This window comes from Camelus bactrianus, chromosome 1, assembly GCF_048773025.1.
Source record: "Camelus bactrianus isolate YW-2024 breed Bactrian camel chromosome 1, ASM4877302v1, whole genome shotgun sequence".
Classification (NCBI taxonomy): domain Eukaryota; kingdom Metazoa; phylum Chordata; class Mammalia; order Artiodactyla; family Camelidae; genus Camelus; species Camelus bactrianus.
In genome coordinates, this window is record NC_133539.1 from 67,626,666 (window position 1) to 67,653,300 (window position 26,635).

The 26,635-nt window shown below is 40.8% G+C and overlaps 1 protein-coding gene and 1 long non-coding RNA gene across 18 annotated transcripts in view; one reads left to right on the forward strand and one right to left on the reverse strand.

The window, feature by feature from the left end:
• LOC123618109 (uncharacterized) overlaps positions 1-5,306 on the forward strand; it is a 43,237-nt gene extending 37,931 nt beyond the window's left edge. For both annotated transcript variants that reach the window (XR_006726473.2, XR_012507670.1), the window contains exon 4: positions 254-5,306. This is a non-coding gene — a long non-coding RNA (uncharacterized LOC123618109). The remainder of the gene's footprint in view (positions 1-253) is intronic.
• LPP (LIM domain containing preferred translocation partner in lipoma) overlaps positions 5,116-26,635 on the reverse strand; it is a 629,538-nt gene continuing 608,018 nt past the window's right edge. For all 16 annotated transcript variants that reach the window (XM_074366117.1, XM_074366147.1, XM_074366073.1 and 13 more), the window contains 2 exons: positions 23,933-24,053; positions 5,116-20,190 (listed from right to left, as the gene is read on the reverse strand). In XM_074366117.1, coding sequence (XP_074222218.1) covers positions 20,062-20,190; positions 23,933-24,053 — 250 coding nt within the window. In that variant the 3' untranslated portion in view covers positions 5,116-20,061. The remainder of the gene's footprint in view (positions 20,191-23,932; positions 24,054-26,635) is intronic.

The following is a 26,635-nucleotide window of genomic DNA, read 5'->3' on the forward strand; positions in this document are numbered from 1 at the left end:
AGGTTCAGAAAGACTGAAACAGAGAGATACATGCTGACTGGTGATTTCCTAAAAGGATGAAAGAAGGATGGACAAAGTGAAGGAGAGAGGATTTGAGAAGGAGGGGACAGCATATGGGGAGTCATTAGATAAGGAAAGAAGAGGGAGGGATTTGGGACAAAATTGAGGTTTGAACCCCGCATAACCCAAAGGACATGGCAGACTGCTGACATGACCATGCTGTGTTTGTTTCTTCCTTTTTCTGATTTACCAGGCTCATTCCCTTCACAAGAGAGCTGGGAGGAAGGAAGCCGTCTGACCTATTTAGGAATCCTGTTTGTGATACTTCATGCAGAATTGTCTGCCGTTGTTAGTTTCGCGTCATCAGAGGGAAGTAATGAGTATTTTATTTATCGCCCGAGTGTAATAGCCAAGGCAGAAAGAAGTGAAATGCTTTGCTTTGGACATGAATCTGGGGTGAAACTGAAAGAAGATCAATTTGATTCCATTGGGTAATAATTCACCCAGGGTCTGTAATGTGCCAGGCTGTGCTAGATACTTCGGGGGCACCAAAAGTAATAAGACTATGTCCTTCCCAGAAAAATCATGACGAGTGTCACGGATGGTCATGGCAGCAGTCTGCCACGTCCTCTGGGTCACACGGGGTGTGCAGACATGCACATAACGAGGAATGGTGGTATGCTAGTTTGCACTGTAATGGGAATACAGAGGACAGGAGTAGTCAGTTTTAATAAAGAAAGACTTTATGGAAGAAAAAGTTTTTGTAGAAGATGCCAAGGGCAGAGAAGTGTGGGAAGAGAGAGGGGAAGTGTCCTCTAAGTGCATGGCCCACACTGAGAGCTCTGCTCCCCATTTTCCATTTGTCCTTGAACCTACTTCTAGGATTTCATATAAAAAGGGTGGAGAAGTACAGGGGCTTCTCTTAGCGTTCCTTTAAGGCAGCTTTAAGGTCGTTAAGGCTGTACTGAGCACTTGACTCTGCACTGGAGCGGAAAAAGGAGTTATCAGAAAGCATTTCTTCCCTTTCCTTCTCTTTTAACTATTACATCATGAAATACATGATACACAATACAAACTATAATTTATAGTAGTAAAATGAACGCCTATGAACCCACAATCCGGCTAAAGAAATCTAATATTAGTATTAGATTAACACTAGTAACAGCTCTGTCATGTCTTTCACCCATCACATCTCCCTCCTTTTGTCCTGCCTCCACAGGATGTATTTCTATTTCTATATCTGTATAGATAGGTATGGCTGCATATGTATCTCCTTAGCATAATTGATTGTGCTTGTTTTAAACTTTTCTACAAATGATATGATAGGAATATATCTATGCTTTTATGACTTTTTTTCTTCTAATTATGTTTCTTAGAATTGACCATATAGTTTTATTCAACAGTAGTGGATTCATTTCACTGTTATACATTATCCTGGTGCAGACAGACTCTTATTTACTTAGCAGTTCTCCTTGGATGGACATTTGTGTTATCTGCAGCTTTTGGCTGTTACTCACAGGACAACTCTGTGCATCTTGGTACAAGCCTTTGGGACACATGGGCAGGAGCAGAATTGCTGGTCGTTGGATTGCCACATTTTCATCTTTATTAGATAACGCTAATTTATTTTCCAAAGTGATTTTAGCTATTTATACTTCCACTGATATTGTATAGAAATACCATTGCTCCACATCATCTCCAGTACTTGACATCATCAGCCTTTTAGATTTTTGCTGCTGCTGTTGGTATGAAATGGTAACCCACACTGGTTTTCATCTGCATTTCCCTAAGGACGAATATAATTGTTCTTTCATAGGTCAATTGGCCCTTTGTATTTTCTCTCCCCTAAAATGTCTATTCGTGCGCCTATTTTTCTATTGAGTTTTCTTTTTCTTAAAAATTCTTTGTTATATTCTGGAGAGTAATCCTTTGTCTTTTTATGTCTGGCAAGTAGCTTTTCCCAGCTTGAAGCTATTATGAGTCTTTTGATTAACTCCATTTCTTAATTTTAATGGCGTTTAAATTATTAATTATTTTATTTACAGCTTTAATGTTTTTTATTTGGTTCAAGAAATCCTTTGTAACTAAAAGGTCATGATTGTTTTAAATAGGTCTTAAAGTTTTGTCTACAGGAGTCAGGCACTGGGTGTTATATTATTCCACATGAAAACCAGTTATTCCAGCATCTCCCCTTGCCACAGTGATCTGCAATATCATTTATGTCATATATTGTTACCATAAATGAATGGTCTTATTTTAGGTTCTCAGCAGTCATCCATTTAGATTATATATGTCTTTTTTTTTAATACAAATAATACACTGCCTTTATTACTGTAGCTTTATAGAAAGTCATATCTGGTAAAGAAAATTACCCTTCCTTATTCTTTAAAAATTTATTGGGTATTTTGGGTAGGGTATTTCCTAGTAAGTTTTAGAATCAGTTTGCCAAAGTCCATAAACTTAGATTAGTATTCTGTTAAATCTGTGAATCAATTTAGGAAGAACTTACATTTTTATGACATTATTTCCCTATCTTTGAAGATGGTCTATCTTTCCACTTACTTAGATCTACGTTAATATCTTTTAATGAAGTTCTGTGGTTTTCCTCATTAAGGTATTTTATATTTTATAAAAGATATTCTTAGGTGCTTCACACTTTTTGTCACTATTATATATGGTTTGTTAAAAATACATTATCAAACTCTTTGTGGCTATTGCACAGAAGTAAGATGCAATTATAGTATATCAATGTTATATCCAGCAAACCTGCTAAACTTAATTTTTATTTTTTTTAAATTATAGTTGATGTACAATACTGTGTTAGTTTTAGGTGTACAGCATGGTGATTTGGCAATCAGATGCATTAAGAAATGATCACCACAATAAGTCCAGTAACCATCTGTCACCATACAAAATTACCAGGGTATTATTGTTTTTTATGCTGTATGTTACTGTGACTTACTTTATAACTGGAAGTTTGTACCTCTTGGTCCCCTTCATTTATTTCACCCAACACCCACTCCCTCCCCTCTTGCCATCACCAATTTGCTCGATCTATAAGTCTGTGTAATGTTAATTATTGGTGTGTTATTTTTGGGTTTCTGTGTATAGTTTTCTGTGGTTATATCATCTATGAGCAATGGCAGTTTGGTTTCTTGCATTCTTTTCTTTGTATCTTTTATTCATGTTTCTGTTATAACCATACTGGTTGGAATCTTCAGTACAAAGTTGAATAGAAGTGTTGACAGCAGGTATCCTCCTGTTTACGATTTGAAATAATTACTTCTAAGGTTTCACTATGTGGAGCCATTTTTGCATAGGTAGACTTTAGTCAAGGAAGTCTCTTTCTATTCCTAGTTTGCTAAGAGGTTGCTCTTTTATGAATGTTTTGCTGTATTACAATCTTTTTCTACATCTATTAGGAAATTATGATCATAACGTTTTTCTATTTTGTTTTGTGAAAGTGGTGAATTAATCAACTTTCTCATGTTTAGCTTCTCCTATATTCCTGGGATAAACTATAAGCTCAACTTCTTTGAGATTGAACTGTATGGTTACCAGTGTCTTTGCTCACCATTTCTTGTTGCATCACCAATGTTCCTTCCTGGTTCATTTTCTTTCTTCCTGACATGTATCTTTTAGAATTCCTTTTAGTTAGGGCCTATGGACATTAAGCCCTTTCAGCTTTTGTTCATTTTTTAAATGTCTTTCTTTTTCTTAGAAATAGAAATTGTAGATAAAACTCTTTTCCTACTGTCTTCCACATTATTGAAGTTATCAGTATGATAGCGCAGGACTGAGAGTCAGCCCAGGACACAAGGTCCAGCCTTGTAATTAAATTATATTGTGACCTTAGGCGAATCCTTTCCTATCTCTGGGACTTAGTATTTCCTCACAAAATCAGAGAACATGGTAAGGACCCTCTAGCTCTCACATTGGATGAATACGGGCAAATAAATGTATGTACAGCGTTAAAATATGGAGTGGTGGAGGAGGCAAAGAACATAAAGTGAGTAATCTGAGAAAATAAGAGAAAGGAAAGCCAAGGGGGCATGTTACATGCTCTTCTTTGTGTACAACTTTCTGGCAAGAAGTTACGAATTCTCTGCACCCCAGTGATGCACCTCTCATCTGTTACTTCAGAGATGCACTTTGTGTGCACCTGGCACCTTTGAAAATGACAGCGCCTCACAGAGCTCTGGCCCCTGGGCTCTCAGACCCGTCGGCATTAGTAGGCTGAAATGTGAGGTTGGAGAGCCAACCCAAAGCCTAAGCGGGAAGGAGAAGCGATCTCCTTTTCTGAATTTCATGGAAGGAGTTTCGTGTTCTCTCTACTGCTAGTCACTCTTGAGTCAGGCTAGGCTGGGGGTCGGGGTACTGGGTTCTCTTGCAGACCTCTTCCTTTAAAAAATGGAAAAAAAATATGTATGGTCATTTGGGTTGTTACCTTTATTTCTCACATTCTTAACACTTTCATCTATAAAATGAGGGTAAACTCATTCCAGATCACAGGGCTATTAACAGTAAGCAGTGAAGCCTTTAAAAAATGCTGAGTTACACTCTCCCACGTGTCTGATAGATTCTTCCTTTCTTCTTCCCAGTTATTTGCGTCCATATCATCAGCTCTACTAGACTACAGACTTCTTGAAAGCAGGAGCGATGTCTGATTTATATCCATCTCCTTCAAGACGCCTAGCACAGAGCAGATTCTCAGTGTCGGAAAAGTATGCGTAGCACAGATGGCGTAAAAGTGCGAAAAGTCAACCAGCTGTTAGCGCTGCAGGTGGAGAATCTCTCGTTCTTACCCCCACCCCTCACAGGAACTGACTGACTTGGATCCGACTTTAAAAGGGAAAAGTTCTTCCCCTGAAAGGTTAAGACAAGGAGTGGTCAAGTAATTCTAGAACATGTCTAACCTGAAGGTCTGTGCTCAAGAGTGGAGAAGAGTAGGTGTTTCGTACGCTTGTTGGCATCACATTTGCTTTGAGAGACGTTCCCTCTCTCAGGAGAACATATGGAAAGCAATGAGGTAAAAAAAATGAATCACAGTAAAAGAGGCTGGAAGGAAGGAGGCGGGAGCTGTCCCACTCAAAAAGAATTCCACACACAGGCAAGTAAACGTAGTGAGTTTATTGGATTTCTAAATATAATGACGTAGTTGCGATTCTTTAACAGAAAAAAAGGAATATAATTTTCATATTTATTCTTATACAGCGTTGGAAAAACATAATTGATAGAAAAAACTGATAGAAGGTAAATAGAAACATGATTTAATATAGTTGGTAATGTATAAATACAAAAGAAAATACCCAAATCACTTGCTTATAACAGGTTCTATCCTCTTACCAGGAGGGCTATTTTGGGTAGATCAGTGATGGTTCATGATGTAGTGGCGAAATGCAATTTGCTAAGAATAAAAAAGAGAAATCTGTGTTCTGGGAATACCATGGCCCTGCCAGTAGCACACACATGAAAAAAGGCATATTCCGTATATGTTTTTGTGTGGCTTTCTCTAAGTCAAAGAATGTCATTCAGACCAGCAGCTGATCATGGCGGGGCTATGCCTGTACTTAGGAGGAAGTTCTTGCTCTTTGACACATTTAATACAGAGAAAACCTGGCTTCTCCTCTTCTCCCCCTTCTCCTTGATCTATCCACTTATAAATACCATTTAACATTTAATGTAAAACTCTCTCATAGTCACGATCAGACTGAAACCTGGAGCAAAGCCATGCGATGCTCTTTCCCGGTCCATCTTGGATCCAAGGAGGAAAAACTGTGTGGGAAAAACTCTGTGTGTCCTGATGCCCCTTCTGATATCATATAGAGATTTCTGAGCTCTTATCTAACACTAACATCTCTCTAAAAAGTAGAAATTGACTAGTATTGAAATTGCATAAGGTAAGAACAGAACAAGAACATCAACAGGAAGAGTGGACAGTTTTTGTGAAGAGTATCACTGTCTCCAAGGAGACAAATGGTCTCGTAACATGACAACTCAGGAAGGTGGTCCATCCTCTTGAAATTAATGAAACGGTGACACCCCCCCCCACCCCAGTTTAAGTAGTGGAGCTCCTGAGATGGCAAACGGAAGGATGGCTGCCTGCAACGGCATGGAAAGCATCTTCCACCCCTTATCCTCCTTCCCTTCCATTTGGTGAAACTGGGTGGGACAGGAGACAACTTTACAACCAAGAGGATGCCAAGAGCTTCCTTGGGAACAGGCTAACTGGAGGTATCTTGCTTTCCCAAAGCAGAGGCGGAACCAAGTGAACATGGAACCAACTGACTTAGAAGGGAAGAGAGCGACTTGGCAAGTGGGATTTGCCAGCTGGTTGAGTCAGACGACACATTGAGAAAGATCTTTTTTGGAAGCACGTCCTCCCTTCAACCCTTTTCCTAAAATCACACAGTCCACCTCGTCCCACTTACTGGAGCCCTCTCCTACTGCCGCACCTGGGGAAGAATCCGTCTTCCTAGGCTGTGCTGCTGCTCCACGGACAAGAGCTGCAGCCACGATGCCAGGGACAGACCATGGAAACAAAAGCCATTAGACAACATATGCTACTATTTTGAAGAATCAAAGTAGAGAGATGCTCTAAGGATCTGGCAAGGGCATCTGGCCCCCTGAGCCTCCAATTCTCAGGAGCCAAGACTTTTCTTTAGTTTTCACTGATGTTAGCCTGAGAGAGGAAAGGGGAAGCGATGTGCTGACATGCTAAACCCACCAATGCTTAGTTTATAAAACACACATATGACACATACCCTAATACAGATCCTGGCTCATTAATTCTCTTCGACAATTCTTTTTCCTGACTGAATGTTCCAATTCCAGAAAGCACATATTCCCTTGAGGGAGAGGACAGGAAGCCTCAGCGCTGTGCCACCATCCAGGAGGATATAAATACAAAGTGGCTGTATCAGCAAGGGATGCGCAGGGAATGAGCTTGCAGTCTGTTCCATGGTGCCACTCGGGAGGCGATACTGGAAATGAGTGACTTTCTTCCCTTTGGCAAGGCTTCCTTATCTTAGCACCTACTCCTTTCGATGGTGTGTTTTTGAAGGCTTCACGGTCTGACTCTGGGTGCCGTGTGTACAGACATATGTAGGAATAACGTTTATGTTTCTCAGAATAGGCACTTTTTGAAGGCAGTAAATCTAAAAGTAAAGTTAATAGAGCCTATATTTAGTGCTCATCTTCTCACTTTGCTGATGTGTATGCTGAACAGAAGATCACAGATTTGAGTCAGTCTCGCAAAGAGGCCGGAGTCGGCAAATGGCTCTATTCAGAGCTGGGGAAGTCTTGCCAACTCAACTGTAGCTGTTAAAAGGCAGACTTGGAGAAGGTGCAATCGTTTTTCTCAAAGGTGACAGCACAGAAGGAGAAAAGCCTGTGACAAAGCCATGAAATAAAAGCTGGTGTGTGCGGCTCAGAGAAAATTACCATCCTTGGGCTCTGTGTCTTTGCACCACGTCTACTTGACGGCACAGAGTTGCTACCCAGAAAGTTCTTCCTTTCCCTTCCCTTTTTTGGGGGGGCGCGTCTCATAATCCCAGCAGAGAAAGAGCCAGCCCCAAATCTGCAAAACTAACAATAAAGTGAAATTTAAAAGGCAAAACAAAAAATGGAGTAATTAGTTGCACAGGTAACATGGTAAAATTCCCACCCTACATCCAGCGGTGACACTTTTGCATCTAGTTAGAATCTTTGCTTAAGGCACATGAAATCATGTAATTTTTTTAATGCTAAATAATCAGACAATCGATGTCATCCTTAATTCTGTTTGCTCGTTCATCTGCTTCCTGAACACGAATGAGGACTAATTCAGAGGTTGGGGAGGTGTGCGTTCTCACTTTAAGATGAAATAATTCTTGGATCATTTGTTCATCAGCTTTCCCAACAGAATAAACGGGTACTGAAAGGAAGAAAGTCATTTCACCATGGCTTTGCGACTGCTTCGTTATAAACTGTTGGTGGGTGACGAGATTTAGCTTCCAGGGCCCTAAATATCCTTCATCAAGGATACAGCTCAGTTCAGATATTTCAGTTGAGTAAGAAGGCTGGCACAGCCTACACCAGTTCTGATCTGCCACCTTGTGAGGAGAGTCCAAGGCACTTTGACGCTTCCTGGCACGCTCACCCGGACAGGCTGATGGAGCGGCACTCGCCTACACACTCAGCACAAGGTGTACAGGCCTAGTAAAATGCAAACACTGCCCAAGTATCAACTCGCCTTTTACTGTTTGAAAGTTAAAATATGAGGCCATTCCTATTGTTGGCATTTAAATGATAAAATCTCTTCCTCTCAAAGTCTGTATTTGAAGGAATGAGACATGTTGGCAGATACATCACAACCTGGCTGAGCTCTTCTACTTCTGGTTTATAATTACTAAGTGATCATCACTGTTACCCAAAGAGAAAGAGAGATCAAAAGGAACTGGATTTTTTTTTCCCTTTAGATTTGTCTCCAAGAAAGAAAAAAAAAAACAAGAGAAATATATCCAAGAAAAGCTACTTCGCCCTCTTTTGCATTTTCTAAATGACTTCAGAAATGGAGTGAAATAATTTGGCGTGGAAAGACATTCAGGCTTAATATTTACTCCCTCGTGATGGAGGGAAAGGAGTCCAAAAAGCAACGATTTTTCTTACGCCTCAGTCTGAAGCGAAGCAGACCCCGAACAAAGTGGCGACACAATGCATCAACACTAATCGCCCAGGAATAATCCTTTATCCTTTTCCCAACAGATAGAAATGTAAAGAGAGAATCAAGCAGGAGGGATAAATACCTTCGATTCCACCCCCACCTCAAATTGCTCTGGCATATTTTAAGAGATAAATGGAGCCGTACAAAATTTAAATAGCTTTTTCTTTTCTTTTTTGGCAGCCACAAAAATGGGTCAGGTCTAGAAATTATTAGTTTCTTGGCCTGAAAAATCCAAGTGTTTTAAAATAAGATTTCCTTTTTGAAAGATCAGCTCTCTTGGAAGATGCCTGTGTGTGTATGTGTGTGAGTTTGTGTGTGTGCGTGCACGTGTGGGCACTCACGTGCATGGGTGTGTATTTTGAAGACAGCACTGTGGTATTTTCCCTAAGTAAGAGGGGGGCAATGTTGTGTAGAATGGGGGAAGGAAAAAAAAAAGAGTAATTTCTTTTATACTATGTAAAGATAAATCAGAGTTTATGGCGCCTTTTATTTTTATTTAAAGGGCTGCTTTTTCATATTCACAGCCTCACATTTATTCCGACAAGACATCACAGGTTCCAGCCAAGTGAGTCTCTGACTCAGGAGTACTCACCTAGATAATTCTGAAAATTTCTCAAAATGCTGCCTGTACTAAGCCACTCCTGTGCTGGGGGTCGCCATTTCTTCCACAGGAATCATTTTCCGCTCCGTCAATCATAACATTCATTACACCTCACGGGAAGATGCAGCACCTTTCCAGGGTCTGAATGTTGCCAGCTCAGCCAGGGCTACTCCCCAGTTGGCCCCACCGGCACCTCCTGTATTTTCCAGGTGTGAAGATTGGAGAGGGGTGAGGGGCCATCTGTTATTCAACCTGCCCCTCGTGAATCCCAGGGAAATTAAGCAGGTGGATGATGAGACCTCCATGATGGATGGTGGATCTAGGAAGGGAAAATGACTAGAAAGCTTAATAGGTAAGATCATCTTAAAGGTTCCCTGCAGTAGATTTGACTCAGATAAAGAAATAATATTTATCAGTTAGCAGATTTTAACTTAAAGCCAAACAACTATAAGGAGACATGGGGAGGAAATACAACCCCAAGTGCACACATCAAAAGTCACAGCTTCCTGAGGGGTGCAGCTCAAGGGAAGGACCGCCCAGCTGTGGACCTGCCACATGGAACGGGTTCTAGAATAACATGCTCAGGCTTCCAAGTCAGTCCGCTGGGAACGCGCAGTACCAGACCCCCCGTGATAAGCACACACAAATCACAGAACGACAACAGCTGGGGAAGCCAGGCTATCAAATGGCAAAAGCCAAGTCACAGGACTGCAACGAGTCCCAGGGCATTTGTTCACAGGCATCTCGAGGTCAGGGTCGGTCGGTCGGCTCGATCATGCCTGATGCTGTCATATTCTTGGTGGGCCTCGAATAAGCGTGGCCGGAGAGAGAATCTGCCCTGTTTACCCACAGCGGTTCCTGCCTCTGTGGGGCACACACCCTGGCCCACCGGAGACAGGCTTGTCTGAAGGATCACATCACCTCCACACTCCACTGAATTCTAAATGATTCGGTCTCGGCTGATATTCTGAACCTCACAGTTCCAGAGAATTTTTCAGTTAATGCAAAGCAAACCACTGTCTCTGGGGAAACTTGCCGCAGCGAACTTCAGGCCTGCTGTGTGTGTTCCTAGCGGTGGCCTGTCCTCACTGACTCCACCGCGCTGCCCATCAGACAGAACACCTGGCAGTTTCCCACAAGATGACACAGAAAAGGCACGCAAGCTCCAGATGGTCTCTGCCACCTGCCAGCGAAGTGACCTATGGGGGCACGGGGGTCTGCAAGAAGCACACGTCGTGCCCTCTGTGCCCTGAGAGCCACGCCTGCAGAGGGCACGGGAATGCCAAGACCTGGGGACGTCCCCAAATCTGCCATTTACCGGCTCTATTGCTTTTGGCAAGTCACTTAACGATTCTGAACCTCAGCTTTCTCTTCCAGGATAGGGCTATTAATAACCTTCCTCCCAGGGCTGTTCTACGTGCGAAAGCAGTTTGTAAGCTCTCTTAGGAGTTATTATTTTAGAGCTCAGAAAGCCACCTCCCGGTCCTGCCCAGGGGGCTGGTGGCAGGTTCTGACATCAGGGCTCTCGAATTCCAGGCAGGGGTGGAAGAGTCTGCAAGCCTGGTTCTCTCAGAGACCAGACGATGCTACTGCAGCTCCACAGGAACTCAGGACAGTAATGAAAGAATTTACACATTTCTGCAGAAAACCAGAACATAATAGAACCTCCGTCTTTCGCACAGAACAACTGGCCAGAAGTAATACATTTCAGCAGGACCATGATCTTCTGCTTTTGAGGCTTTCCTTGTTAGAAGTGGAGATCACACACTGACATTTCCTCACATTTCAGGGTCACTATCAGCAGGTGGGATGACGAGTGTATTTCATGGGTTAGTTACTGGGAGGAGCTACATAACAACTGTCAGAACAGTTTGTCTTTTGAATAAGAAAGTAAAAACCACAACCCCAAACTCAGAAACTCTAAAACCTGACCCTCAGAAAATCCTTCAGACTATTTTTAAGGATGTTTAAGGATATTTATAATCCTTCAGCTAAAAAAAAAAATCAAAGTTTTGTTTTTAAATATGTTGCTAAAAACAAAATATATTTGGAAAGAAAACAGAGGGAAGAAGCACATTTTGTTATGTACTAAAGATTAATTTTGTGTGGCACCAAGGAGCACCTAAGCCCCGGAGTCTGGTTCTGGAGCCTGGAACAAAGTGTGATGGAGGAAATGGAAGAGCTTAAGAAGTAATGAGCTTCTTGATGCAGGTGACGTTTAAGTAGAGTCTGGATTATCCCTTAGCAATAAATCTGTAAGGGAATCGTAACATCAAGTGGACCGAGAAGCAATAGGAAAAGAGTCATCTTGTTCATAGTCTTGTGGGGGCTCAAAAGACAGGGTGTTCAAGAGTGCAGTATGTAGCTATGAGCTGATATGAATATCCGTTTGTATATTATCAAAAAAGGTTCCGATTCATGCTGTAAGTACTGGATTATATTTTGACAGCTTTTCCTATCTTACAGTTATATAGATATGGAAAAGCAAATAACAATTGAATCAACCTTCCTCTATGCTTTTCAACTTCTCACTGACCCCAAGTATCTGGAAGCCACTTCTCCTGATAAGGACCTTCCAGAATCTGTAAAGCAGAGGGTTTTCTGTGGGTATAACCTATGCTCTCCTGTTGTTTCTGGTGCCTTAAATATTCCTCTCTCAACTTCTAAATCAAGCCGATGAATCAGTACAAGATTTCTTAACAAATTTCACTCTTCCAGGAAGCGTCACTGATGCCACTGGGAAGAATTACTTTTGCTGATGCTACACTCCTTCCTCTGGAGTACAGACGGAACCTCTTTGATCTCACTGCAGTTGGCCTGAATCGAAGTTACTTAGGGGCTGATTCCCTTAGAGTGATTATTAAATTGAGTAGATGAGTAAAAGATAAAGATGTTAGAAGATAAAAGTATAGAGAAAATGTGGACTGCTAAGGACACTTCCTGACTGACTGAGCAGGGAAGTTGCTCACTTGATCTGAAGTGCAGCATCTCCAGGTACAAACATTTGTTCAAAGAAGATGAAAGCTAGTCTCAAAAATCAATCAGCCAGAAACATTTATGTGGAAATTTTGAAGTGCCCAGGACTCTTTTTGCATATGCAGTACGGGAACATGGACAAGACAGGTCTTACTCTTGAAAAGACAAAGATAAAGGGAAAAGGTTGGAAGACTCTGTGAACGCTGACCAAGAAGTGGGACTTTCATGGATGACACAAGCACCAGCTCGCTTCCTAGTCTCAGACTGACTTTGACTTTGGGAACGTCAAAATCAGTAAAGGCCATGCCTGTTCTGCTCACGTGGGAGACCTATCCTCCTCCATCCTCCACTCTCCTGGGTCTGAGTCCTTGGGGGGATGTCCACATTGAATATTAGTTTCCTTTGGATGATTCCAATTCTACTTACTTTCAGCCCTGAAAAAAGTGGTGTTATCTGGCCTGATCCAAAATGATTGCTACATTTCATTGAGTAGATTGAAATAAAATTAGGAAATATTGTTGAGTCCAACTGTTCAAAGGAGAAGCAGAAGGGTGATCGGACTTGATACCATGTCACTAAATGAGGAAAGCTGAAAGAGTAGTGATATCCAACCTAGAGACCAAGATTTAGGCATTAGACTTCTTTTGTAGCTTCAGAGCCAGAGTTTCATTTAACAAATGGAAGAATTTTCATAGAAAAAAGCTGCCCCAATGGTAGAAGGGACTGCTGCGAATGGTACTACATACCGGCCAGGTCTAGAAAATGTGGGAGGGTGACTTGTCAGCAAAATAACAGGAGATTCAGATCCTTAAAGGACCCATGAGTCTATGTGTAGAACAGCACTGGGGCTTGGGGTCAGCTATGACCCTCTACACTGGTACAGAACACAAGATGACATAGTGAAACCTGGCTCAATCTTCGTAGATCATTCTACTCCTGGGGCTGAAAACTGAATTTAGAAGCTGTGTTCAGTACCAAGTTGCTTGAATGTGAGTGTCATTTAATAAGCCTTCTATTTGTGTGTATTAGGTAAATGTATCAGAGTTAGATGAATGATGTTTTCCCTTGCCCATACATGGATGAGCATCTTGGAAAAAGTAACAAAGACACACATAGAGAAGGACTTATGCAACCATCTTAAAGTATCACAAAGGAATTAGCTGTAGGTTTCTCTGTTCTTTCTAGTATATATAACTTTTTGCAAGTAGAGTATCAATTTATGCTTATAACAAAGGTTAGCATGAGAGATACTGAATTGGTTAGAAACTGCTGTAAATTAAATAGCAATCAGAAATAAAGGGCAAAGATTCCAGTAATTTTTTTGTGGAGTATCAATGGGGAAAAGTCAATGAGTTTAATAAAATGCATCTTCTACCAACTGGCTATGCAATAAGCCACTTGCATGCTGAGTAACTGAAAACAGAGTCCACAACTTTTTGCAGAAGGGCTGGGGAAGTAAAGCAGAGAAAGGAGCAAGTGTTCTCCCTGTCTAGATTGAAGGGGAAATGTGTTATTCTATATTTCTTCCTTTTTAAACTTAGTACGATAAAATTGGTTTTCTGTGCTTGTAAGTAAAAAAGGGGAGAAGTAGTACAAATCGAGTACAGCTGTTTAGGCAAGACATTACAGAAAGTGGGTGACTGGATTTAAACAAGAGACCCCAGACCGAAGAAACTCCTGCTCACTGTGCTCACCAGGTAAGCCCACTGGAAAGGGATGATGAAACACTGACGGTGCGAAACTAGAAACATCTGACCTTCCGAGATGCTTCGGGTGTAGCGTGGCTTGCCCAAGAGTAGGTAAGAACCTGCACCACCATCCATCAGAAAGAGAATGAGCTACAGCCCTCCCACAGAAGGATGAAAGGACGTGGGTTATGAAAGTTCTGTGTAGTTTCGGCCATACCACGGGGCTGAGAAGACGCTCTCATTTCACTCTCTTCTGACAAGGGAAAAATACATTGTTAGCCATAATGATTTTTAAACACCTCATAAACTTGGAAACATAAATATTTTATGTGTTTAAACAACTATAATTGCTAATCATTAAAACCCCTGTGAAAACTCTCAGAGTTGGACTATGCAAGAATTCTCTTGTCATCTTTTTAATTGACCTTCCCCTTCTCTGGAATTCTTCCTTCCCTCCTGAGTCCCTCTCTTCTTGGAGACAGGTTAAAAAACAAAACAAAACAGAAACAACAACCTCTGCCTATATATCAAAACAACACACCCACTGAGACTATCGTTAATTCTGGGCAGATTCACATATGTGCTGAATTATGTATGTACTGGGTATGCTTTTACTTTGCTCACATGTGACCCTCCCAAAAAGGAAAATCAAGGTCAACTTGGAGAAGATGGAACTGAAGACAGAAACCAAAAATGGAAACACATTCCTAAAATCATCAGCTTTTTCCAAAGAAACTAAAAAAAATGGATAGAAAGGACATGTTTTTATCAGTGTTAGTCAGAGTTCAAAAGAGTCTCAGACCTAAATGCTTGACGGAGAGACCCAGCTTGTTCTTCTCAGGTTGTTTTCATAAACAGACTACAGGCCTGTCATCTGTGCTTCCGGAAAACCTCTGTTGCTGCCCCACCCCCTGAAAAATACTGTGTATTAGGTTTTCAAGTGTTCAAGTATTAGGATGTAATATTATTGTCATGGGAAAAATGCTGATATGTGTAAAAATTCTAGAAGGATAATAGTTTTTCCCTGCCATAAGGAAAATTCTCAAGTTTCACTGATCTAAAATAACCAGCCACCACTTAAAACCATGATTGTTTTGTTGGTCAAAATGCTTTGGATTAAAGTAAAAAGAACCTTAACCTAGTCTTAGAAAGATCATTTTGCACATAGCTGGGAAAAGTAGGGCAGTCATAAATGAATTTGCCAAGAACTCTATGATCTGAATCCCTGATGAAAACTCATTAAAATAAAACTGAAAGACTCTATTATCTCACCTCACTTTATGAATAAACACAATCTGGAAAATATGTCCTTTTAAAGGAAGGATTTATGGAGGTTGCATATATCTTGCAGTAGAACAAGTCTTCCCTTAATATGATCACAATTCCATAAGGAGCCTAATGCATTGATTTAATTTATTTATGAACAGTCCAAGCGGAATAGCATTAATGAGTAGAAATCAGAAGGAACAAAGGGAGGCAGGAAAGAAGGGAAGAAAGGAAGAGGGAGGGAGAAATGGAGGGAAAGCAAGAAAGAGGAAGAACTCTCATCAAGTCAGATAGCTTTAATCAGATCACTTTTTAAAGGTTTGGAATAATAAGTCAGCTTAACAACAGACTCATAAGAAAAGTTACCTGTGAAGGAAATAATTTGACCTGAAATGTTCATGACTGCACCATCAAAATGACTCAGAACCAAGATCCTCAGCTGGTTCTGTCCACCATTAAATTAAAAAACAAAACAAAACAAAAACAGACAAATCAAAAAGTTATGGCAATTAAAGAAGTGGATATGCTGAATGGGTGTTAAAGGCCCAAGCGGAAGTCTCTGACAAAACCAGAGGAAGGCCACCAAGGCAGACCACCCAATCATCAACAACATCCAAGACACACCTCGTGGCATAAGGATGCTTTCCTAGTTTAGGAATCTACAAGGCACTTCAAGAGACGGCGAGGACAGAAATACTGTTAGCATACATGAAGGTGAAGGGTTCAGACTTCTCTGGATTTTGACTTTTTGATCAGTATATCTTTGAGGCGTGGGGATGGTAATTTACGTGATAGACACTTGAGTGGAGCATTCATAGTAACGTAAAGTTCTTGAAAATTAAGGCAGAAGTACACGTGGCTCTCTGATTATCTCCCATGGAAGTGCACCAGAAGAGCGATCTCAGGAAATGGACTTGAGGCACATTTCGCAGAGGTATATCTTTGTCAACCTCCTGGTTTCCTACAGATGGCTAAAGCAGGGTATGGAACATGCTGTCATATTTCATTCATAACACACATGTCCTGTAGCTCCAGGCAACAGATGGACAATCGCTTGTTTAAACTACAAATGTGAAATCCTAAGGTAGAACAGCAATACTTCTAGAAATGTATATGGCAAAAAAGGCCTACCCAAGCCAAGAGGAGCGGCGAGAGGCTGTGAGGTCACATCAGTGTTTCCCTGATCTCCCTAGCAGCTGCCGTCATTTCCCCAACACCCTTCAAAACCTGATAATGGAGGGACCAAGGGGCAGCCGAGGCAAATTTGACAAGAGAAGCCCCAACCACATCAAATAGAAATAACACTGTTATTCCTGGCTGGTTCACATTAATAGGATATTTACTAACTAGGAAAACCGTTGGAAGTTGTGCTTTCAGAGTCCTGTCCATAGTCCATAAACCCTCTGTGACAGCCCCATGCTAAAATGTTCTTTTCCTTCCTCTCCACCCAAATATAAAATACTTGTTGAAATGGAGTTAGAGTTTTATACACTTGAAACATCAAAAACATCTTTGCAGAATCTTTCATAGTGGGACAACAGTGATAGGGCTGATAACTCCACTGTGTTAATCAGCATACACTCAATGAAGTAATTTTGATCAGAGAAGTTGCTTCTACAGAAACAATGTGTTAATGAGAGGAAAAAGAACCCCTATCTTTGGGCTGCAGAGAGGTCTGAGATCTCAAAGCCCTCATGCATTCTGCTTGGACACAAAACTTATTTTTGAGTCTTAAAGGCCAATTTGCTTGCAGATGAGACTCCACAGAGTTGTCTTGAGCTGGGGATCCAGGCAATGGAGAAATCTCATTTTGAAATGGTCCACAGAGCCCAGGACATAGTGGGTTTTTTTTCCTTTTCCAACGTCTCTCATGTTACATGGAACTACCAAATATTTGTGTTCTTGACAATTTTTTTTAAAAAAATCAGTATATTTTTACAAACTTTCTCTTATAGACTCTCTGATTCTTTTCCATTATTTATGTATTTAAATGATAACCATCAAGACAATACATCAAAAGAGAATTATAAACCTTAAGGTGATAGATCTTTATATCTCTGTTATAGGCAAAATTTCATGTAACTAAAACAGTAAAGAGTGATTTGGCATTGTTGACACCAAACAATTAATAGAAGACAAGATAGCGATATAAATCATAGAGTTAAGAAATCCTGAAATAAAATATTTTAGGATCCTTTCCTTATTATACCTTGTGAAAGAAAAAAAAAATCTAAATCTAAATATTCTGTATATGTCTGTGTGCACATTCATTATTATAAAAGTATGATAAGTCTATATTAAAAAGAGATTTACTTTAAAAATCTTTGGTAAAGATACTCTGAGGTTACGTGATAAAAATGCACTATAAAGATTGTAAGCAAGCAGATTCTGGCAATGCCACAGGGATGGGTCTGTGACAGCATTTCTCACAACTTTTTTTTTTTTGGCATGTAAACATTCAGTTACATAAGGACTTAAATGTAACAAACAAGTAGAATGTTATTGCATTTTTATAGGATAAATATTTCATAAATTCTCCCTATTTTGGCAAAATTCATAATAGGATGACTGCACTTCAAGAGATAAAGGTCATCCCTCAATAAATCGGGTTCTTTGCTTTTGACCTAAAGACAGTTTCTTCCAAGTATGTCATAGGAAACAAGTCACTGAAGCAATTCAAGCAGATTACATTATCACCCCAATTGTCTAATAATCAGTGCTCCTTGAGGTCATCAGCATGCTCTGGCTTTTAATTTGGAAATCAGAAGTTCAGAAATACAGTTGCCACTGTAGCCTAAAATTCACACACTGCCCGTAGTGAATCCCTTATATTTCACATGATGAGAAATATAAGACATAAGTTAAGGATTGCGAGGTAAGGAAAGGGCAGTGGTCAAAGGAAACGTTGAAAAGCTACAACTCTGGTGGCTCTAAAATAAAACTGGTGACCCCAGCAAATGAGCCACAGATTAACTCAGAAGAGCCACAGGCTTAAGAATTTCTCATTGGAAAAAAAAAAATTTTTTTTGGAACCACCCTTATGATTATTCCTACTAAAGTAAATTTAACTGTGATTCTTGCGGCCAGGGTTGTAATTCAAAACGTGCAAAAATAATTTTTCATTTCTGAGTGTTAACAGTAAAAATTAAAAAAAAGTCAAGACTAGAAAACTGACTTTATCACTTTTTTCCAATCATGAAAAAGATACCTGTGGAATCAGGGAAGGGTTTAAAGGGAAATGTTAACTATATTCGTTACATTTGTTTCTTAAACTGGGTGTCACAGAGATTCATTATATTATTATTTATATTTTTGTGTATATTTAAAATACTTTATAATTTAAAAGTATATACTTGTGGAAGATTTGAAGAAAAGTTTAACTAATCTTAATCCAAAATACTTAGTCTACAAAGTGGTAACCTGCTACTAAGAGAGGCATCACTCCTTAAAAGAAACACGTTGGAACCTAACAAAGCAGATGTGGTTCTGCAGTTGGCAGGCAAGCATTCCACTGCCCAATAAGAGTTTGAATAAAGATTCCAGGCAGAGACTCTGCATATTTTTAGCTCAAAAAGGCATTTTTTTTTCAGTGATTGTCTTTGAAAGTGTGGTATAAATGTCACATCGAAGATAGGAAAATGTCTTCTGCAATATGTAATTTGAGTTGCAGAAGGATTATAAAAATAATGAAACTGTGGTTTCACAATCTTTTCAAGCTTTCTTGTCTTTTTAAAGTAAACTAAAGAAAACTAACACAATTTTATGTGCTCTGATTTGCAATTGTCAGGCAAAAAGGACCTGGTCCAGGAGGGAAAAATAAAAAAGAATTTGAACCGTGCTTTATAGCTATCTTCTTCTAGGGAAAAAGTCAATTTTGGTAGTTGTGTTTAGAAGTTAGAAAAAAATGCGGCAATATTTCTGCTATGAAAAAGTGGGACAGTATTGGAAATGTTACATTCTAGAGAAAACCAAGTTTGTATTATTATGTCCAGCTAGCACAGAAAAGGAAAATCTTAAGATCCATATTTTGGGGGTAATAATGAGCTTTTCAAACGGAAGCCCCAAACACTTTATCCAGCACACTTCATCTATAGTTTCTTTAGAAAAAGGCTGATGTTTGGTTTTCTCTCACCAATATCTGTTTTCAAATGAACCCTGGCCCCACTGGTCACTATAGACTTTGAATTTAAATGGCTGTAAATTAAATTTGGACTTGTTTTAATCTACGTAATTTGTAGCTTAAACGCTTTATAGCCTGACATGTAATTGTGCATTTTCCCCCCAGGGACACGATCAGTTTAGAGTGACAGAAAGATCTGTTTTTCAATACACAGTAAAAAGAATGGCTATCTTTTATGTTCACCGGCAATGTGGAAGTGATAAGATGGAGCCTTCAAGCCTAAAAGCACCTGTGAGCTGGCAGACTCACCCAGGGAAAACTGTGTGACAGCAAATACCACACTAAAACAAGCCATTCAACCAGATGAAAAGTGAGACAAACACAGGGATTAAAAGTTAAAGGAATGCAGAAGTGAATGGGATGGAGCATAATCCGTGCAAAAATGTGGAAGTCCTTGGGAACAAAGGCCCATCAAGGTCCTACATGATTAAATGTGAAATGTGTATTTGGTAAGAACTTAACAACAGCAAAAAGTCTCAGACTCTGTGTGTTTCTAAAGAAAGGTTAATAGTGGATGAAGTAGAGACCACCCTATGGCTTGATTGCCTTTCCTCTCTTTTCCTATATCTTTTCTTATGTTTTTCTTGTGTTTCATTTTCCTCATTTTCTCAGAGCCACCAACTAACGGCTAAACAGGCAACTGAACTTAAAGGTCAGTGCTCGCCTTGGCGGTCAGCACCCTGATGCGGGCGGAGTTGCAGGTCTTGCAGAGAATGTGTCCATCCAAAGGGTAGCAGCCTTGGTTGTCTCCCTCAGACAGGAGACCGCCACAATCCTGGAAAAATAAGACACAGGACAAGGATGTCAGTGCGAATGTCAACATGAGTCTTTGCGTTCCATTCAAGGCCAATTACTACCTTTCCTCTTCACACCGACCCCCCTAGTTCTTCCCCAGGATGTAGCACCCTATGTCTTGCGTTAAGTTGGAGTAGAGATTAGGGACATAAATGTGAACAGAATGACCCTCCTGAGGTCACTTAATGGGAATATAGGTCCAGGAAGAGACCAGCCCGAGGGTCTACGGCTCCAAGTGGTGGACCTGCTCCCCTCGCCCGAACAGCAACAGCCACAAGAACCAGAGAAAATAAAACAAGAATAGATCCTGAACTTCACTCACCTTTACCGCTGACATTAGCTTATGGTTTTCTCGAAAAATAAAATACACACACACACACACACACACACACACAGATGGAGGGACAGAATTTCTTGGTAATTCCAGGGTAAAAGAGAAACTGTAGAGGGACTCCTGCTAAGCAGAAGGGCCACCAGTGGGTCTGCATGCTCACTCCAACTTGAGAAAGAAGATGAAACTCTAAGGTTTGTGGGGAGGAGTGATCTGTCGTCTTTCTAAAGGGTACAGTGCGGTGTAGAGGAATGAGGGTGGGGCCGGGGGACAGGGCCCCTGGGCACCACCCTAGCTCTGTTCCTGGCAAGGAGGGCCAATAGCCACTCTGGAAATAATTCCTGCAATTCCTACCTTATGAAGCTGTTGGGAGGACCAAGGAGGAAAATGGGTGTGTGTGTGTCCTTTGAAAAAAATGCAAACAGCTTCATAATAGTAAGGAATTATACTGCTGTTGGCAGCACCCCTGAGCATCCATTTTGGAAAGTGTTACATGACAGCTAAATGCTGGCCTTCACCTCTGGAGGAAACAGAAGTTTCTTTGGAAAAGAAAAATATAGCGCTTCATCTCATGGTGTGTGCCCTTGCTACCATTAGTAGAAAGTCTTTTTTTAATTCTTTTTTTTTTAATTGAAGTATAGTCAGTTTACAATAGTGTGTCAATTTCCCATGTTCACAGCAGCACTATTTACAATGGCCAAGACATGGAAACAGCCTAAATGTCCCTCAACAGATGACTGGATAAAGAAGTTGTGGTGTATTTATACAATGGAATATTTTTCAGCCATAAAAGAAGGGTGGAATAGTGCCATTTGCAGCAACATGGATGGACCTGGAGAATGTCATTCTAAGTGAAGTAAGCCAGAAAGAGAAAGAAAAATACCATATGAGATCGCTCATATGTGGAATCTAAAAAAAAGACACCAATGAACTTATTTCGTAGAAACTCTTTTAAAAGACCACAGGGCCGGTGTGCCTCACCTGTGCTGCCTACCATGACAGGAAGGGGGTCATGGAGGTTCCTATCTGAATCTGACAGATAATGAAGTTTAAGTTCAAAAAGGGTGTTGCTCAGAGCAGCAGCACCAGCAGCAATAGTTACGTTCCTGGGAAGGTCAGCTTTACCCAAACGAATAGGCAGGTATTTTGCAGCTCTAGAGGCATTTGGGACACTGAGCGATGGAGCTAAATGAAATCTTTTCATTGCAATAAAAAGATAGGAAGATATTTTGCAGCTCTAGAGGCATTTGGGACACTGAGCGATGAAGCTAAATGAAATCTTTTCATTGCAATAAAAAGAAAAAAGTTCATGAATGACATGGATTTAAGCATTCAATGAGTGAATGACAACAGTCACCTGGGCACCCTAAAGAGCCCAGAGTCAACCACTGGAACCAAAATGCCTTGAATCTTAGAAACAAAAGGAGCCACAATGGGGGAATCCAAAACCACCTGGATTTATGGGCAGGGAAGTGAGCAGCAGAGAGGGAAGTGATTTGTCCAGTGTTAGGCAGTGTCCTGCCCTCTTTAATATTTTTTCCATTTTTTTCTTTTTATATTGTTTATTTGATAAGTTAAAATTGTATTTTTAAGTTTTTAAAAAAATTTTTAAAACAACGTTATTGTGGTATAATTTCTATACAGTAAACTACACATATTTCAGATGTACAATTTGATGAATCTTGATAGATGTATACACTATGAAACCACCACCACAATCAAGATAGCTAACATTTCCAGCACCCCCCACGAAAAGATGCTCAACATCGCTTATTGTTAGAGAAATGCAAACAAAAACTACAATGAGGTATCACCTCACACCAGTCAGAATGGCCATCATTAAAGTCCACAAACGATAAATGCTGGAGAGGGTGTGGGAAAAGGGAACCCTCCTACACTGCTGGTGGTGCAGCCACTGTGTAGAACAGTATGGAGCATCTTCAAAAAACTTTTAATTCAGTGTACCTGCCATTCTACAGTGTTGTTTCTGGGGTTAAAAAAACGGGAAAAAAAGCACTATCTTTTTAAAGCAAACTTATTTTGCTCTGCTATCATTTAGTTTGGGAGGAGAAAAGGTACGGATCATGCAACTCTTCACACACAAAACAAAACCATGAAATAAGCATATATGTAGGCAGAGCAAGTGTGGGAAGAATATTGGGCTGCCTTGAGCCTCAGTTTCCCAACCTGCAGAATGATCTCTAAGGTGTCTATTAGCTCTTTCACACTTATGATTCAGGTCAGTTTTAAGGCTGGACATCACTGTTTCTCTGTAGTCCTAAAAACCTCATGTAAAAGCCGAAGTTTTTTATTCTCTTTGCTCACGTTAAGGTCAGAGAGGCAGGTAACTTGGGCTGGAGGGCAAAACAAAGCACCCTGCATAAAACAGCTGGTCAGTCACAGCTAAGGCAGTGAACGGAGTGACTGCAGTCTGGGAGGGCAGGGGAGACGGCCAGTCCCACCAGCGCCGCCAGCCCCGCCAGCGCCGCCAGCCCCGTCAGTCCCACCAGCCTGTGTCTTGGGAAAGTCTCCTAGCAGGACTAGATGAGCCACTCTCATAAGGAGGTGGTAATAAGCAAGTTCATATCGTCTCTCACAGATAGAAGAGGGGGCTGATACCTGCTATACTGAGAAGAGCTGGTGGAAAACAAGAAAACTGCTTCAAAAGAGGGGCTCTGGGTAAGTCATAGAACTAGGAGAGGAAAATGATTTAAAATCACTTTCTGAATGTGGTGCCTTTGGTTACCTAGATTCTAGGGGAGAGACTTGCTGCCTTTTGCTGTATAAATGACGACACGGCCCTCAGGCAAGAGGCCTTCCTTGTCACTTCGAGCTGGATTACGGGTCTTTGGTAGGTGTTCCCACGACACCTTGTGCCTGACCCTCTTAGAGCTCTCAGCAGTCACCTGACCCCTTACCGTAAGTGCTGGGTCAGTGCCTGCTAAATTAATGAATCTCCATGACTTTGAACATGAAGTTCCAACCCCTCTGAGAGGAATAAATTCTTACTCTTCTCAGCGGGTGACAATGGCATCTCTGCCCTAAACCAGAGCCAGAGTCTCTGTATAATGACAGTAAGAACCATGATGATACCACATCTCTGGCTCTTTATGATTCACAGTGTCCTTTAATATACAGCTTTGCGTTTTAGCTGCACAGCCGCATTTGGGGGAGTTAATAAGAATCTGAGTCCTTTTCACAGGTGGGGAAATTAAGAATGAGAGAGGTAAAGTGACTTAACCAATGTCCCTAGCATAGAATGTCCGCGTCAGATCTAAAACCCAAGGGGCCCTCCCAGGTGCAGTAACTGCTGTATTTATGAAAACCCGGCTCTAAGGGTCCCTCTGATGCCTGCCACGCCCCGGCAGGCTGGAGGGCGCTGAGGACAGACCTCACACCGGTAGCAGTGGACGTGGAAATCGCGATCCAGAGCCACAATCCTGACAGTCTCCTCCTGGCCGGGGGCCGGCATGATGGGCTCCTTGCACACAGAACAGCGGGGAGCAAATTTCCTAAAAATGAAAAGATACCTCTGGTTAGACACTGAGCAGAGACATCGACAGAGGAGAGGCCCAGAGGTGAAAAGAAAAGGTGTACACCAAGGGGCAGGCCGCCTGGCCTGCCATCTTCGGCGTCCTCCAGCAAGTAAGTCACTTGCCTTCCCTGCGCCTGCTTTCTCAGCTGTGAAATAAGGGGTTTAGACTGTTGAGGTCCTTCCAGATCATAAACATCATGACGTTTGGTGAAGTGGGAGAGTGAGTGGGGGGGTGTGGAATTCACCTGTGCACAGATGGCAAACACAGACCCGGGGCTTGGGCAGGTTGGCTGGAGGGAAGAACACAGGTCCTCGAGGCCCCTGCTTGTTTCTGACTTTTTCTCCTAGACTCTGTATGTGCCCCCCAGGCCCCATCCAGATGTTCTGAGGTTGGTAACTTGGCCTCATTCCCAATGATTAGAGCCTCTTTCTTTGAAATGTGTCTTGCATTCTAGGAAATGAACTCAAGAAACCGCAAATGCATACCTTTTCAAAACAGCAGAGTTTGGTGAGTTCAAATCCCCATTATGCCAAACCTACTATGGCCAATTCTGCACTTCTTACATTTTGGTTATGTTAAACTTTTATTTGAAAGAGAAAAGTTAAAAAGCTGTCCAGTTCTTTGCCCTTTAAAGAATTTTAGCACTTCCAGAAGGTATGTGTGAGTGAACACCCCCTACAACACACACACATACATATGTTCTTGAGGTTAACTGTTGGTGAGGAATTTTAATATTTCTTAATCTCTTAATATTCCTTAATATGACCAATGGCCATAACATTTTTTTCTAGTAGCAGCTTAACAGGCTACAAAAAGGCATCCATCCGTATCTTCTGGAAATTAGGTGTGGCATTTATGAAGGTATGAAATAAGACAAGATTTGAAATGGACATGGATAAGAACTGAAAAGACGAAAAGAAAAGGAAGACAGTTTTTTCATGGTAATGGTTTTAAGATTAATGATGTTAAAAATTTATCTATTTACAGTGAGACTTAAAAAAGAAATAATGATAGTAATCTAACACTTTGCAGAGCACTTTATGGTTGTCAAAGCATTTTTACATACATTATACTCTATATGTACATATTAATTTTCCTGGCAGCACCCAAAAGGCATCTGTATGGCTGCAATCTAAATAAATATGAGTTAAGTAGCAGATCAATTGATTGCTATGAAAGAAAAATTAAAAGGATCATGGTACAACTGCGGCAGTAATCAGAGCTGTTATAATTGGTATTTTATGCAAGAAGTTTTTATACGCAGTGGTAAAAAAAAATTGCTTTGGACTACCTGATTATTTTTGAATCTGGGTCATCAGTAGTGAAATAAGCAGGCTTTTGGAATCAGCTGCAAAATTTCCTTTCCCCAAACCCACTGGGACTGTAAACTCTGTGAGGTCAGGAGGACGTCTTGCTTATCACTGTGTCTGTGAGCCTTGCCCAATGTCCCCAAGTAGGATTACTTATTCCTCTAGGATAAAATAGCTTTCACTGAATTTGCCTATTTTAGTCGTAATTATTTGCATATCTTTGGGGACCTCAAAACTGTGAGCTTCCAAAGGACAGGATTTGCTCTATTTCTGAGTCTCTAGAAATAACTACTGTGACTGGTGTAGAAAGTAGAGAATCAGGCACTATCTAATGAAATGAAGTATTTGCCATATTTCTCGTAAAAAGACGTTGCTTGTGCCTTTACGTTCAATCTCAAGGTCCTTCCTCTTTGGAAAGGCGCAAATTGTATTCTTGCTGAGTAATGATTCCTTCTTACCAATTGGCCTCATTTCTGTGAGGGGAAAAGGCAAAGTGGAGAGACAGAATGTGGCTTCCACAGTCCTTACAGTGTTCCTTGGCCAGCATTTTGAGGATTGTTAAAAATCCCAGGTGGTCTATTTCAGGGCTCAGCTCACTAAGCAGACAATAATCATAACATTAATTTGATAAAAACAGTTCTCATGGTTAAAACAGCAGCCATGTACTGTGTGCTTATTATGTGCCGAGCCTCGTTAAGCACTCTATACACTTGACCTTATTTTTTACTGATAGCAGTATTATGAAGAAATACTTTTATCATTTCTGCTTTGGGAGCCAAAGCTTAGAGAGGAATGGTCTTAATCATCTTGTGTCCTGGCACATTTCTGGCAATCAACAAATGAATGCTGATTAAACAAATAAATGGATGCACGTAACATCCCTGATAAGAAAAGCACAGAGAGTGGAATAAAGGCTCAACACAATGAAAGGGTCAGTTAAATAAATCTGCTTCTCGGAGCTCACTGTCCTGGCACTGGGAACACAGAAACAAATGAGGACTCCGGCAGTCAGACGGTTGAGGGAGTTCTGTGCATTTCTGCATTTGTTCTATTGCATCCTATTACATTGCAAAAATAATTTAAGGTGGTTACTGTAAAGCTGTTTGTGTGTATGTGTATTCTTTATTCCTAATCAGGCTGTGTTGGGTGCTATCTATAGTAAATTTACAAAACTATAAAACATAAAGGAGATACAAATTCAAGCATGGGGATAGGGAGAGTCTGCGATCACAGGAGGCTTCTTAGAGG